The sequence below is a fragment of the Rosa rugosa genome, chromosome 4 (genome assembly GCF_958449725.1).
Source record: "Rosa rugosa chromosome 4, drRosRugo1.1, whole genome shotgun sequence".
NCBI lineage: Eukaryota > Viridiplantae > Streptophyta > Magnoliopsida > Rosales > Rosaceae > Rosa > Rosa rugosa.
The window spans coordinates 17385347-17401701 of NC_084823.1; the positions used below are offsets into that span (position 1 = coordinate 17385347).

Genomic DNA, 16355 nt, shown 5'->3' on the forward strand with positions numbered 1-16355 from the left:
CTACTGCAAACTTTGGTTAAGATATCGTGATTCACTCTACAGTCACACAGCGTGGTAGCCGAAAACTGGGCAATAGCTAAGAGGAAGAATCTAACATTCTTCAAGTGATAGGTGGTCGACGAAGACTATGATTATGATGGTGTGTTTGTGATGGCTTGTTGGAAGATAACAAGGTGAGTTTCTTGGGTTTTTGTCTCAACCTCTTATAGGTGTTAACCGTGTTATTGTTTTACTATTTCTCTACATGTGGAGCCCGTCTTTGAGGGATAGAACTTTGTTGGCTCTACGATATACAATTCTGATTGAGAGTGATGTTAACTAGGTTTACAAGCGATAAACCTAAACAAAGGGTTCTGGAGTCCACCAGAGATAAAAGAGAAAATTCTCTATTTGATTGATAATAAGATGAAAGATAGCTTCTGCAGCCGCTTAAGGCTGCTTATATATAAGAAAGAAACTCTAGGGCGACTAACAATGAAACCCTAAAGTCCATGGGTAAAAACGAAAACAATCCAAAATAAACTAGAAAACCAAAACTATGAAAAAATATCAAAACGCAGTTTTGAGGTCCTAAAAGACCCCGAAAGCCCGAAAAAGCCCACAGGTCGTGGCATAGCAACGAGTTTTGTTCCTGGCGCGATTCCCTTTCCGGGAAGCTATGGCACATTCCAATCGGACACTGAGCTATGGCGTGGCTACTAGTAACTTTTCGTTTTCCCCTTTTTGCACGATCAAGCTGCTCTTCGAATTGGACTGGCATCCGTTCTGCATCAGCTTATTGGTGTTAACCATAAATTGGTGTTAATGTTAACCATAAAACGGGAAGCAGATGATACTTCAAAATTAAAGAAGATGTATTGTGGACTACATTAATAGTTTCTTGTCTTAGTATATGTACCACATCGTCATGCTGTAATTCAGGTGAAGCCCTAATTTCTTACTATTAGCTAGGGTTTCTAATAGTAAGGAAATTAGTGAGCTGATCGAGTCATCGAGCTAAATTGTGTTGTAGCCCTCGTTTTTCAAAATATACACAACTTACACAGCCATAGGAAATATTTCTAACAAAAACCAATTGGATATACATTTCTTGAAGGGAACGTGAACTTGAGATGACAAAGGAAGAAAAGTAAAGAAAACCCTAATGTCGGAGAGAAATAAAAAAAAAAAAACAAAAGATATTTGTAAATATAGGACTTTGAAAATGATGCATCCTACTGAAATTTAAGAAACACACATACACAAATGTACATATACATCAAATTTCGTTGTTCGAAGCAAGTGTAAGAATGGCATCTGCAACTGAAAGAAAAATCTTGTCCTTCCCGATTAGATCGGGAAACTCGGATGCATGAATCTTGTCAATCACCAGTGTGCCCGGATTTGCTAAAGCAAGCTGCAGTCAATTAATTGAAAGAAAATTACTAACAACACATGCAGAAGAGTAATTGGATATTTTAATAAGAGTTCTGCTTTTAGATCAAATTGACATGACGTACAAATTCAATTAGTGCAATTTGATGTTGTAAGGAGTACCTGAATGTCTCTCTTCTGAAGACTCCTATATAGTTCTTCCAATGCATGGATCCCGCTAGTGTCAATATCAATAACAGCTGTAAGATTGAAAAGAAATTCATGATTAATTGATCACTTTGTACTTGATGCTTAACTTCTAGAGCTACGAGTCAGCAATAATGTCACCATTGTTCAGTCAAATTCACTTACGTGACATTTCCACAACCAAGTAGTTGATCTTGGGTAGACACTTTTGCTTTAGCTGTGCTTCTTCATCCGTCACCCATCTCAAAATTCTGCAGCGAAAATTAGCTAAGCTCAATTAGTACATATTATGCAATGATGATTTATATTTTTCTTTGCATCGGTTAATTCCACATAATTATGTATATACCTCTCCTTGACATAGTTGGAGTTGGAGAAGTAAATTGCAGAGTCAACCCTAACAATGAGAACACCAGGAATCTGAATAGCTTCTGGATATTGCTGGACGTTTCTGTAAACCTTTGTTCTAGGGATCCTTCCCAGCAAAGCAGTTCGTGGCCTCGTTACTTGTAAGAGAATTTTAGCAAAGGAGATGGAGACTGCAATTAAAAGACCAATCTCGACGGAGATGAAAACGACACCAAAGAATGCTCCCATGCATGCAACAAAATCCAGTTTGTCAATCTTCCATATCAATTTCATTGCGTTAATGTCGATCAATCCCAAGACGGCGGAGATAATAATGGAGGCAAGAATGGCGTTGGGAGTGTACTTAAACAGCGGCGTGATGAATTTTAAGGTGAGGAAGACAACGAAGGACATGACAATGTTGGAGACGGCAGTGTGGCAGCCAGACATGTAGTTTACGGCAGAGCGAGAGAAGGAGCCGGTAGCAATGTAGCATGATGTCATTGAGCCAACAATGTTCATTGTTCCCAATGCTACCATTTCTTTGTTTCCATCAATCTGATAGTCCTTCATACCAGCAAATGTTCTTCCGATTGCTATAGCTTCCTGCATCCAATTCAAACCTTATACGAATATTGTTCTAAAAGCATGACACTAATGTTATTTATTTGCATGTGTAATATGATGGAAGTGAGAACATAAATATTGTATTTTGGATGTATAATACTCTTGTTCGAGTCTTGCCCATCGCAATTTATATAGACACGCTTGCATGTCCAAACATTTCTTATTGAACTTTTTTGATCTAAATTAAAAGAAAAAAAATCAATCAACTTAGATGTTTGTCATCCAACCATATTAAACCAATAGATGGTTTTCGTGGAAATTAATGAGATCGACGAGAACCTAGCCTTGGTTGACTTAAACGGTCTCCTATTTGGTGGATTTTTTTAGAGAGAACAAGAGATGATATTTGAAGAGCGATTTAATTAAGGACTAAAGTTTGAGAAATTTAAGTCGGAATATTCAAGTATTAGTCAGGATATATTGAAATTGCTTACTGTCAATGCTATCATGCCAGCCACAACACCAATCTTAAAGCCTTTAGCAAGAAGATCTCCAGAGAAGTAAATTTCATTAGCAGAAGGTGGGTTGACACCCTTTCTTATATGATTCACCTGGAATATTATTGACATAAAGTCTCACTGTTATATAGATTGTACCCAAAAAAAGAGTATATATTTACACCATTAATGAAGAATTAGTTTACTTACAATTGCAACACCTTGCTTATCTGCACGGGTAATAAACACAAAAAAAGTGGAAACTATGACAGAGATCAAAGGTGCAATTGCAGGCACCCAAAAGTATTTCTTGTTCTTTACTTTTCCCTACAAAAAATATCAGTGAATAAAATTATTAAGTTTTCAGGTGGAAACATAATAAAAATGTTCTTTTGTAAAACTATTGGGAAAATATTGTTAATTAATTAAGACTTACGATGTACTTGGCGATGATAAGAAAGGTCAAGAATGAGACTCCAATAAGTATAGTCTCCCAGTTCCACTGCAAATTTATGACAAGAAATGATCGAAGTTCATTAACATGTACTATTATTTGCAATTGAGCTATGATAGATGTTAATTTGAAGATTGTCATCGAGAGCACGTATAAAATGAGGACGGCCACTCGATCAAACCAGTAAAAAAGTACGTACACTAACAAATTAAGCATAAGATTATAACGAAAAACATTGGCTCTCAAAAAAGAACTAACTAGGTATATATATATATATATATATATATATAGGTAATTAAAACTTTACCCCATGATGTGCTGCGGAAAAGACTGAACGCAGGACTGAAACGATGTCACTCTTCTTGGTAAATACTTTGATGCCAAGCAATCCTTTAAGTTGTTGAAGGGCAATTGTAATGGCAGCTCCACCCATAAACCCAATAATGGCAGCATGAGAGAGGAAATCAATCAAGAAACCCAATCTGCACATAAACCATGCATACAACTCCATTAACACTGTACCCGGCCGCAGAGCATTAATATATAGTTAAGTTTTAGTTGAAAAAATAACTGATACCTGAAAAACCCTAAAGTGATCTGTGTAACTCCTGCAAAGAAGGTAGCAGTGAAAGCAAGGCGTCGATATTCATATCCGTTATCTTCTTTAGGGTTAACCTCGTCCTGAAGCATAGTCCCAAGCAGCAGAGACACCACAGCCACCGGCCCAATCGCAATATCCCTTGAGCTGCCCATGAACGCATAAATAAGAGGTGGTACAAAACTAGAGTCTGCACATGGATATAATGTTGTATTGTTAAGCAAACATAATTATTGATTGAATGTACGTAAGTACGTTCCTAGTTGCTACTTAATTAAGACAACTCACATAATCCATTTTCCGCAGGCAGACCAGCAAGCTTTGCATATCCAATATCCTAATTCACAAAATTAATTATATGAGATTAATGGGACAGATCCAGTTCGATCACGTGGTAAGGGCCAAATTAAATAGTAGCTAGGTACCTGAGGAATACAAAGACTTGCTATAGTAAGTCCAGCAATCACGTCACCTCTGAGTTTAGTAAGATTGTAGTCCCTAGACCATCTGATAATTGGAAAAAGGGCTTCGATGCCGAGCACAAACTTCCTAGTGTTGGATTGGTCTTTGAAAGATCGCAACGGTTGATCGGCAAAAAAAGTCTCCTTCACGGCGGCAGTGAATTCCTTTAAGATACTTCGCTTGGGAGGCACTCCAACTTTGTGAGCAACATAAGGCAGTTCCCTGTTCGATGAAGGGCCGCTGCTAATTTTGTCTGCTGCTGCCTCCTTCTCCTTTCCCACATCATCGTCGTCGCTGATACGCTTACTCATTCTGGTAAATGAAGATGAAATTAACCAGTGCTATGATTATTATTCAAAGAAGAAGAAAAATTAAAGAAGCCAATGCTATGATTAGATGATGACCTAATTAATACTTAAGTCACCCAGATAGGTATAATATCTTAAAGACATACACTAGAGAAGAATACAGATATGGTTAGTACCTGGAGAGAAAAAGAGAGTATCTAGATCTATCTGCCTTTGAAGTTATGGAAGCTACTGCATGCTTATTTATAGCTTTATAAGAGGAATAATGCCAAGTCAAACTCAAAATTCTATACATGTATAGATGGAATGAAGTCAATATTTAAATAAATCTCAGTGGATCTGAATAATACTCGACTAACCATAACCAATGACAAGAGGATATGTGTTGTTCATTTAACAAGGAAAATGTCAAACACTTTTAGCTAGTTATTAGACACATCTCCTCTTGTTATTGGCTATGGTTAGCCAAATATTATGTGATCTCAATTGCCTTTTCTATACAGCCGTTGACTTCACACATAAAGAGCACCAACTAGCTAAATAGTTGCTTGCGCTGTTAATGTGATGGTACATGCATATACATACATTCACACATATGAAGAGGATGGACATGGCTCCTCATAGATGTGTAAGTTGAGATATCAAAACTTAACAAAAATATCAATAAAAATTACTGATTTGGCTTATAGTCATGAGTCTTTATAAGTGAAAAGACTTAAATTTAAATTTAGGACTATCGATTTTTGTATGCCACACCATGTAACCATTGCGATAAAAGGCTAAACCGATCTAATTTTCAACAGTTTCCTATTTTAGACTTTTCTTTGAAGTGCCTAACCGCAGACAAACTCTTAAGCACATATTGGTATCACTATCACAAAGCATTACAATTACCCCATATCAAATCTTGTACAGTACTAGTACGTAGGCTAGTACTATATAAGTATAATTATACATCAAGTAATTCTCTACATCACAACTTTAATCGATCAATCATAAGTTCATAACATGTCAACAATAAAAGCCGAGTCTAACGACACTTTGGTAGCTAGGCAGAAAGATATATTATATAAAATAAGAATACTAGACATTCATATTAAATAATGCATTTAAATAAGAGCTAGGGTCTCACACACACTTGTGTTGGCCTTTTTGAGCTTCAAACGGCAACCATTCATGGTGTGGAGTTCTTATCCATCACCCAGATTATAGTCCAGTTGATCATTTTTCAATTAAAAAAAAGTCAAAATCAAAATTAACAACACAAATAGGAAAAAGATTTATGATTAGTTAAATCTGGGATACTAATGATTATCAAATAGTGAGAAAGAGTGAAACATGCTTAAAAAATATAAATAAAAACTCTGAGAACCATAGTAATGAACATATGGAATAAAGAAAAAGAGATGGGATGTTTTGAAGAGTAGTAAGTTGTTAAATCACCTTACTTGAACTTGAAGGTTGATTGATCGAAAGCGTTGACTCTGAATCTGTTATGGCCTTGAAAGGGAGAAAAGGAATATGATCATCTGAATATATACATTAACTGAGATCGTCGATACATACAGTAGTAGTAATCATATTCGATCTATTTCAAGATTTATAGGGTAATGAAGAGAGAGACCATTGACCAAAGCAAGCCAACAAGGAAGCCAAATTAGGCTAAACTGCGTAGAAGTTTCGCTTGGGGTTAACCTTATGTGTTTTTTCTTTTCTTTTTATGATCCATCTTGACAAACTTGGTATTAGGCTACAATATGTAGAGTTACGACAATTCTTGCTTTGTTGCCTGCTTTCACATTCATTAGTCAAAATGCCCTATTCTTGGGTCCATGTATGTCCTGTTAGGATCTAATAATGAATATATATGATGGATCAATTGTATATATCGACAAGTTTTGCATTTGTAACATCGGTTTGTCATATCTAATATACTATTATAAAAGTTTCATTGATCTAGCATTCCAGGAACTTTCATTAATGCATTTACAAGCATATTAAACATCAGCATCAAGAGAAGCAAAATTAACTACAATTATTCCATCTCATATATATAAACCACTGTTACTGATTATTGAGAGATTATGTAAGAGTTCTCTCCTTAAATCGCACTGTGAACAATCAATATCGGTGCAAGGTCTGTAAGAGACGGGGAAGCGGGGTAAAGATTTGATCGGAAAATTTAACAAGTGAAATGGAGACAAAATAAAAGATGGTTAAATTAAGAACAATACAGATACAACGAACGTTCGAAGTTAAAATTGTAAGAAATCTAAATTAAAAATTTATCTATTTGAGATGATCGACCAAGATATAGAAATAATTAATAATTTACAAATAAATAAATTATATTACGCATCTAATTCTCAACTTAAAGTAAATAAATTCTATTTGCACTTTGCTTTTGCATGAGCTGGGATCTATAAAAGGAACGATGGGTTTAGCCGCACTCTTGATCCTATTCGAGAGACTTCCATGGGTTTGAGACAAAATATGTATTTTTAGTAATGTGCATGCATTGTAAAATATTGTTTTGACCGTAAAAACAGAGAATATGAATCCAAACTTCTGTGGCTCTTTTCTCGTCATCCACTTTCTGTCTATAATAATTTCTGCATAGTTCCCTCACTACGTAAAGGCAGTAAAGCAAAAGAGAAAACGTTATGCCATCTTATTAGACTATTAACGTACGGGGTACGTCGTTGGTTCCTTATTAAGAGTCATTTTTCTTGTTCTTTCCTGTCCTGACAACTCTAGTTTCCTCACTCTTTTAGCGTTCTCGGGCCCCACTTATAAAATTATTATTAAACAAAAGAATTAAGAAAAGCAGACCTCTTGTTTCTTCTTATTGACTTATTCACCTTAATTGTGATGTATTTGCCATCTACAATCTAAGTCTACATTATAAGACAAACAACCTTTTTCTATGTACAAAAGAAAAATTAGCAATAATAAAACATTAAAAACTAGGGGAAATGATCATCTCTCTCTCTCTCTCTCTCTCCACCTCCCTCACGCGCCTCGCCGCCGCCAACTCCTCCGACCCCTCCTCTTCCTTCGAGTCCACCTCCGCCTTCCTCTCCTGCTTCCCCATCTCCAAGTCCTCCGTCAACTCCCAAGTGGACTCACCGATCCCACTCACCTCAAACCCTTCCTCGACCAAATCTCCGACCTCGAGAAGCTAGTTGCCGAGAACTCCTACTCCCCTCGTACAAAGTCCGATCGTCGCTGAAAACGGACGACCCACAGAAGCTGAAGAAGATAGCGGCGGCGGCTTACGACTACGAGAACGACCCGAGATGGGCCGACTACTGGGCCAACATCCTCATCCCTCCTCACATGGCTTCTAGCCCCGACGCCGACGAGCTGGACGAGTTGGAGTGCCAAGTCACCGAAATGGCGATGAAGATTCAAGAGTACCGAGCCACTGTACCGGAGTAGCTCAAGAACACGCTGCCTTCCCTTATCGAAGCTCAAAGACCCGTTTCGGCTGATGGGTCGGAGCCTGGGACGTCCGGGGATCCGAATTCGGGTAAAGGTCTTTGCTTTTTGGGTTGTTGAGTTATGAGCACTGTGGGTTCTTAGATCTTTGTTGTTTCGTACATTTCTGTGAGTGAGTTTGGATTTGGAATTGGAAATTTGGGTTTTGTTCTTGATATGTGTATTTGGGGGTTTAGAAATTTTGGAATTGGAATTGGGTGTCTTTGTTTGTGTGTATTGTGTTATGAAAGTGAAGGACATTATTTCTGGTTAGTTATTAAGTGAGGAAAATTGTGGGCGGATGAGGTTCTTGGCCGCGGAGGAGGAAGAAGGAGGGGGGAGAGAGAGAGAGAGGGATTGGTGAAGAGAGAGAAACCCCCGAACGTGAAAGAGAGAGGGTTTTTTGTTTTGGTTTTTTTTTTTGGCTTGAAATGACTATTTTAGCCCTCAAAGCGGGCCCCATTATCGGACTTAACGTCCAATTTGGAAGGAAAATGAGACATTGAGCACGGAAGACAAAAATTGGAAAGTTCAGGGGGTAAAAAAGTGAAATTGAGAGTTTGGGGGGTGAAATGATGACACCCCCAAACCTCAGGGGGGTAAACTGAAATTAATCCTAAATTATTAAATGACATATATAACCTACTATAAAATGACTATTAAGGACAATAATTATACCAAAAAAATATTAATTTTCTCTAGACTTTCCAATTCAATAATATTAAATTGCATTCTTTATTATTTTCCTTATCTATTTTTATTTTCCAATTTCACTACATACTCAATAAAGCATTCATATATATATATATATATTTAATAAGAATTAAAACTATGATTAAGATCATGTGACATAAAAATATATGATATACAAGTTGAACACATATCGGTGAAGGAAAACAAAATAAATCATATTACGACTAAATCTAAGTCTATCCACTATATTTGCAAAAAAAAAAAAAAAATTAAGCTAGCAATTAAAAAAACTAAACAAATATTTAAATAATTAATCATGAGGTACAGAAAATAGAGAAAATAAAATAAACAATAAGAAAAAAAAAAGATTAATCTTTTTTTTTTTTGCATAGTTAAAACAAAAAAAAGTAAAAAAAAACCACAAAATAGTTCATGTTATTTTATTGTTAATTAGAAATTAAAAAAAAAAAAGATTAGAAATTAATTTTTAAAACTCAATACCTTGTATTTTATTTTTTTTATTGAAAAAAGATATTTATGTTGTCTGATTAAAGAATGGATATGTGATTAAGATTTATAGAGTAATTAAATCATTGAAATAACTAAGTTTTTTTATTTTAAAGATAATAGCTTGTTTGCAATTTTTATAAGTGAGGTTATTTGAGGAACTTTAGTGAGGTTTAATGAGTAAATTTAGTATTTGAAAATTTGATAGGAGATGTAAAAAGCACAGGAGGTCAAGTGAGTAAATTTGGAGGTTCTAATAGAAAAACTCTTTGCCCACTTACCCAAACACTCTAAGAGATTGCCCACTTACCCAAACACTCTAAGAGATTATTTCCCTAATACCCAATTAAGTATTTTTTTATTTTTTTATATTTATTTTTGGGACAATTTTGCCCTCTCCTTCTTTGTCACTTAGAGAGAGAAGTGATCGGAGACCTTGCCGGACTCCGGTGACCAGTGGCTGGCCGCGGACTCCGGTGACCGGAATCAGGCTATCGGTGATCGGAATCCGGAATCTGGCTACCGGACCGGTGACCGGATTCCGGCGTCTGATTTTATTACCCCCCAATAATACCCAGTAATCATATTATTGCCCCCCAATAATCATATTATTGCCTCCCAATAAACATATTATTGCTCCCCAATAAACTTGTTATTGGGGATCAATAATTAGTGAAAAATGAAGATGTTTTGAATTTTGAAAGCTTTCGGAGGTTTATCCAAATAAATAATTTTATTATTGCCCCCCAATAATCTTATTATTGCCCCAATAAACATTTTATTGCCCCTCAGTAATCTTATTATTGCCCTCCAATCATCATATTATTGCCCTCAAGTGAATTGCATAAACTCCCAAAACCAAAATGAATACACTATAGACACAATTGATCAATTTATATGTTCAATTGTACACGTTCACTTTTTTTTTTTTCTCCTTCCTCATTCTTGGAGCTCAAAGTATACCAAAAAAAAAAAAGTGCTCTGGGCACCCATCGGAGATTCGGAGTGTGAGGTCGGCTGGTTTTTTCGCCGGTGCTTCCCCGGCGGCGGTTTGGAGGTCATGACTGGATTGGGAGGCGGAAGATGCGACCGGGTTGGGTTGGAGAACTAGCCGGTGATTGGCTTATCTCAGGCAGGGAGACTGGAGTCAGGTCGTGTTCGTCTTTCTCGGTTGGAAGGAGTGGTCGGGGCGTGGTTGTGTAAGGGGAGCAGAGTCGAATCGAGCTGGGATCGGAATCGGATCCCCATTGGGGCTAAGTTGTGGCAATGGGCGTTGGATCGGTGGTTTGGGTGACGGCGGCGCTCGGAGGTTCAATTCGGATCCGGATGCAGTGCCCCGATCTTGGGGCTGGCTTGGGGTGGGACCCATGACGGTTAAGATCGTCTCTGATGGCGGTGGAGACTTGATGGATGTGTTGGCCCGAAGCCGGTGGTGGGGCGCCGGAGCTGCCATGGTAGAGAGAGAGGGGACCGTGCAGATCGGAGGGATGAGAGAGAGAGAGAGTCTGAGAGAGAGAGATATGAGTGTAATTTATAAATTAAAATGAGGGCAATACTGTCAAACACTGTTAGATTGGGTAAATGGGGTTAAAAAACTCTTGGTGGAGTAAGTGGACAATTTTTAAGTTAAAATTGGGTAAGTGGTCACGGCCCCTAAAAACTACTCAAATTTAGTTGACATCTTTTTTAAAGCCACATGTAAATTTTATAGTTGCCCAATAGTTAACAATGTATGATGGTGAAAAGACCAATTGTATTCCACCATTGCTAATGAAATTTACTTTTTAAAGGTTAGCTCTCCTCTCTTTAACCGCACACTTTTTATCTAGTTATTGTATCCATCTTCTTCTCTAGTCGTCACAGTCTTTCGTTGAAATCGAAATAGACATCTTACCTAGATCGACATTGAGGAGCTAGTCTCGCATCATCCTCTATTATATAAATATAGTCCCGTTCCCCTGGTCAGCTACTGATCAGGGATGATTTGGTCACTCACCGTCCGATTGAAATCGGACGATAGGTAAGTGATGAGATTTGGGATGAGATGATTTGGTCACTCACCGTCCGATTTCAATCGGACGGTGAGTGACCAAATCATCCCTTGTCAGTAGCTGACCAGGGGAACGCGGCTGTATATAAATAACCTTATGCATGCAACACATACATCCTTATCAAAAAAAAAAAAAAAAAACACATACATAACATACATGATGCTATGTAGTATATATATAATCCAGTGCCAACAATTGGACATATTAAATTTGTGTGCCACATCATACATCTCCAATTCGCCACATTTTCGTGTTAAAATCTACCGCAAATTCAACTCTTTCAGATTCTTTGAACCTAGACGCAGTTTAAGCTCGTCTCTTGGTCAGAGGTGTATATATATAGATAGCTACTTAGCTAGGCAGGTTTGGCATGTTGGCAAGTTAATTCAGATGTACAACTCCATTTTGCCAAATTTTCATGTTAAAATAAATTCAAATTGTTATATTATAGAGAATATATTGGCTCGATCTACATCCAAACTTGCGAACACGCCAAACTTGGCTAGCTATCTATAGCTTTGACCAAGAGACAAAGCTTAAATTGCGTCTAGGTTCAAAGAATGGGAAAGAGTTGAATTTGTGGGCAGTTAATTTATCAATCATTGAAGTGTCTGTTATATAGATAAGTTAATATATTACATATAATTAGTCTATAAGACAGTCCGTTTGTCTTGTGATTTGCTGAAGTCAATGAATCTGATTCTTTCCAAGTCTTGTACAGATAATGATACTGATCGATTGATTATGATGTACATCTATCATATATATGTACATATGCATGTGTTTTCCTTGTGAGCTTCTCATGGTGGTCAGCACGATATGCTCCTTGACTTGTGCAAGTTTGGCGATACTTGTCCACTTTTTTCTATACTTGGTAACTTGAGCTGGGTTTTCATCTGGGAAAATTTCGCAAACAGTATATCAAGTAAAGACCACTAATAATTCTTATACATAAAGTTCCAAACCAATCATTTCGGTACACGAAATCTGAAACTCGACACACTATCAGTACACGACGTCAATGACGCCGTTAATTTGACACCAAAATGTCTATTATGCCCTAAGTTTTTTTTTTTTCCTTCGTTTTTATCTCTTTCTTCTTCCTTCTTCCAGCTCCACGAAACCCACCTCTGTTCTTCATGTGAGAAGAAGCCCGAGCTCACCCACTTCGAAACCCACCTCTGTTCTTTAGTTTTCCTTTCTTTCTTTCTGATTTTTCTTCATCTATTCGATTCCTCATTCCTCAGATCCCTCTCTCTCTCTCTTTCTTGCTGTGGATCCTGAAGAAGGAAGAAGAAAGAGATAAAAACGAAGGAAAAAAAAAAGAACAGAAAAAAAATTATTAAAAAAAAAATTGAGGGCAAAATAGACTTTTTGGTGTCAAATTAACGGCGTCATTGACGTCGTGTACTGATAGTGGGTCTAGTTTCAGATTTCGTGTACCGAAATGATTGGTTTGGAACTTTATGTATAAGAATTATTAGTGGCATTTACTTGGTGTACTGTTTGTGAAATTTTCCCTTTCCATCTGGATTATGTCAAGATCTCGTCTAGTTTACCAAATCAGATCTTTTGCAATTCGTATATATGGTGTGGGGGTGTAAAATGCCGGAATGGTTTCCTCATCAATAAATTGGTCGGAGGAGAAGCAGCTGGATCAATTCAAAAAATTCCCTCGAGTTCGAATCTAGTCGGACTCAATTCGGGTAAGGAAGAATTTGTCAGCTTGAGGTAATATTCCCTTGAGACGGATTTGAGTAACGCGGTGTAACGGCCTGATTTGCATCTCACGAAATCGACCAGTTTATAGTGCGGCGGACCTTAGGATTAAAAGCTAGCTAGGTAAATTATTTTAAAGAAAGTTATTGAGGTAAAATATTGAAATAAAACAGTTTATAGGAAGGCATTTCATGTAAATAAATTATTTTAAAGAAAGTTAATTTTGAAATAAGACGAAATTGCTGAGTAAAATATTGAGGTAAATTTCAAAGTGATTATCTAAATAAGTCAAAAACCTTTTCGCTAAAACTATACGTATTAAAAATAACATTGACACAACCTAATAGTAAACAAAACCGAAATAAACTAGACCATACTTACATTAGAAATGAATAAGAAATTGAAACCTGAAAAACAATATAAATAAGTCATGGGTGCGGCTATTGTCACCTTACCATTTTCTTTGTTCACCCTTCTTGCTCATTACACCCTACATTTTAATTTCATTTATTAAATTTACTTATCTGACCCATTTCTCTTTCCAAAAATATCCTTATATGACATATCCAATTAAAAAAAATGTTTTTAAAGAAAATTTCTCATTTAATTTATACCAATAAAAAAACTAAAATATATTAAAATTTCCTAATAAAATCATAATCTATTTCAAAAAATTAAATCATTATCTGATTTACTTTCATTTTTTTAGTTTTTTTTTTCTTTTTCAATTTCAGTGTTCTCTATTTCAATCCATGTAAAAAGATTAATACGTTTCTTAAAAAAAAAAAAAATTAGTAAGTTTAGAACTATGAGCAATGAAGATGAGATTGATTATTTTTTTCGTGTTTTAAATTTTTACTTTTGGTGTTCACAAAGGGTATTGCAAAGATTTTGATAAAGTTAACACTAATGGTTTTGTGAATTGAATAATGAATTAACGATGAGGAGGTAACAAAAAGACAAAAAAAAAGTAATAAATTCAAATTTGGGTGGAGAAGATAAAGATTAATGTTATCCTTTGAGAAATTAAGTAGTCTTTGTATTTAATTAATTACTTATGTATTTATTTTTCCTTACATATTTGGATTTTAGAAAATTAATGTATTTATTAGTCATTTTGCACTTGGGTAATATAGTCTTTCAATAATTCAAATGTTTGTAGGGTGAACTAAGAAAATGGTAGGGTGGCAATAGCCGCGCCCATAAGTCATACGTAAATTAATTTCATCAGCACACCCAACTCACTCCAGTATTGTCTCGTTCCCGTGCACAGTACCTGCATCCAAAACTGTTGTAGGGGTGAATTTTCGTCCTCGCTACTTAATATAGCATTCACCGCAGGTAGGTCTAAAAACATGTAAAAAGATACTTTCTAGTGAGAGATCCTCTTTTTTTGGCCATTTTAAGAGATTGATTATTTGTCAAATTTTTCAATCACTTATCAACATCTCCACCGTTCAATGGTTAGGTCTATATGAGTAGATCAATTTTGTAAATTTTTAGCCAAATTGATAACCCTTAAGACATTCAAAACTGTGGTTTACAATTATAAACATGAACGGTTCAGGTTTGACAGATCGAACGGTTCAGGTTTTTAGGTCCTAATGTATAGATCATCTCTACAAAATTTCAGCCAAATTGATGATCGTTAAGGCATTCAAAACTGCAATTTACAATAATGAACACAAACGGTTCCGATTCGACAGATTCGGTTCGTTCATTGGTTTAATCGAGTTCGATACCTTAACGATCATCAATTTAGCTGAAAATTTGTAGAAGAGATCTATATATTAGGAACTAAAAACTGAACGGTTAAGATGTGAATATGTGATCTAAAAGTGGTCAAAAACTGAAAATCCGTTCCTAAGGCTAAGGTAAGGATATCCTTACCTGAGAAGGGCCATATATATATCAGATCCAATCCAGAGTGGAGCTCCGCTTTGAAATTAACGGGTGAAGTTAGAGTTTTGGATCACTTTTCGGTCGCATATCCACATCTCAACCGTTCAGTTTTTAGGTACTAGTGTGTAGATCATCTCTGAAAATTTTCAGCCAAATTGATGATCGTTAAGGTATCTAACTCACTTAAACCAATGGACGGATTGAATCTGTCAACCTGAACCGTACTAGCTTTAAGGCAGTTATCAATGCCTTAACGATCATCATTTTGGCTGAAATTTTGCATAGATGATCTATAAACTAGTACCTAAAAACTGAACAGTCGAGATGTGGATATGCCACTGAAAAGTGACCAAAAACTCGAACTTCACAAGTTAATTTCAAAGCGGAGCTCCGCTCTGGATAGGATCTTATATATATAGATATATATATAGACGAGAAATGGGATCCCTCACTATATATATATATAGTGAGGGATCCCATTTTTGGTCTTTTCTAAGGATAGGTATTAAACCAACTTTTCAATTACATTTTGGCATCTCAACCGTTCAATTTTTAGGTTCTAATGTGTAGATCATTTCTGCAAATTTCAGCAAAATTGATTATCGTTAAGGCATTCAAAATGGCGATTTAAGATTATAAGTATGAACAGTTCAAGTTTGACAGATTTGGTTCGTCCATTGATTTAATCTAATTTGATACCTTAACGATCACCAATTGGCTGAAAATTTGCAGAAAAGATCTACACATTAGGACCTAAAAATAGAACGGTTGAGATGCCAAAATGTGATCAAAAAGTTGGTCTAATGCCCTATCCCTAAAAAAGACAAAAAAAAGAAGATCTCTTAATGGAAGGGCCCTACATATATATATATATATATATATACAAATCCTATCCAGAGAGGAGCTCCGCTTTGAAAATTAACGTGTGAAGTTCGAGTTTTCGGTCACTTTTCGGTCGCATATCCACATCTCGACCGTTCAGTTTTTAGGTACTAGTGTATAGATCGTCTTTGCAAATTTTTAGCCAAAATGGTGATCGTTAAGGCATTTATCAATGCCTTAAAGCTAGTACGGTTCAGGTTGACAGATTTAGTCCGTCCATTGGTTTAAACGAGTTAGATGTCTTAATGATCATCAATTTGACTGAAAATTTGCAGAGATGATCTATACAGTAGTACCTAAAAACTGAACGGTGGAGATGTGGATATG

At 36.1% G+C, this 16355-nt stretch overlaps 1 protein-coding gene across 3 annotated transcripts; it reads right to left on the reverse strand.

Annotated features, from left to right (window-relative positions):
• Positions 1-1030: 1030 nt before the first annotated feature.
• Positions 1031-6490, reverse strand: LOC133745245 (sulfate transporter 1.3-like). Of its 3 annotated transcripts, XM_062173292.1 has the most exons (13): positions 6238-6490; positions 4971-5043; positions 4450-4798; positions 4313-4361; positions 4004-4214; positions 3734-3908; positions 3409-3474; positions 3183-3299; positions 2970-3086; positions 1910-2514; positions 1726-1811; positions 1537-1613; positions 1031-1396 (listed from the first exon to the last, which is right to left on the reverse strand). In XM_062173292.1, the coding sequence occupies exons 3-13, from the start codon at positions 4795-4797 to the stop codon at positions 1259-1261; spliced, it is 1989 nt and encodes a 662-aa protein (XP_062029276.1). In that variant the 5' UTR covers position 4798; positions 4971-5043; positions 6238-6490; the 3' UTR covers positions 1031-1258. The 3 variants fall into 3 exon arrangements, with proteins under 3 accessions (XP_062029276.1, XP_062029277.1, XP_062029275.1); XM_062173293.1 differs by lacking the exon at positions 4971-5043 and having other exon boundaries at positions 6243-6490; XM_062173291.1 differs by lacking the exon at positions 4971-5043.
• Between the last annotated feature and the right edge of the window lie 9865 nt (positions 6491-16355).

Bases quoted from the DNA above. Each gene is read 5' to 3' on its own strand.
- LOC133745245 (XM_062173293.1), bottom strand. From the start codon at position 4,797: ATGAGTAAGCGTATCAGCGACGACGATGATGTGGGAAAGGAGAAGGAG. The intron at 3,909-4,003 runs GTATCAGTTATT...GTTTATGTGCAG, and splicing joins ATCACTTTAGGGTTTTTCAG to ATTGGGTTTCTTGATTGATT. The intron at 3,087-3,182 runs GTAAGTAAACTA...ATAATATTCCAG, and splicing joins ATAAGCAAGGTGTTGCAATT to GTGAATCATATAAGAAAGGG.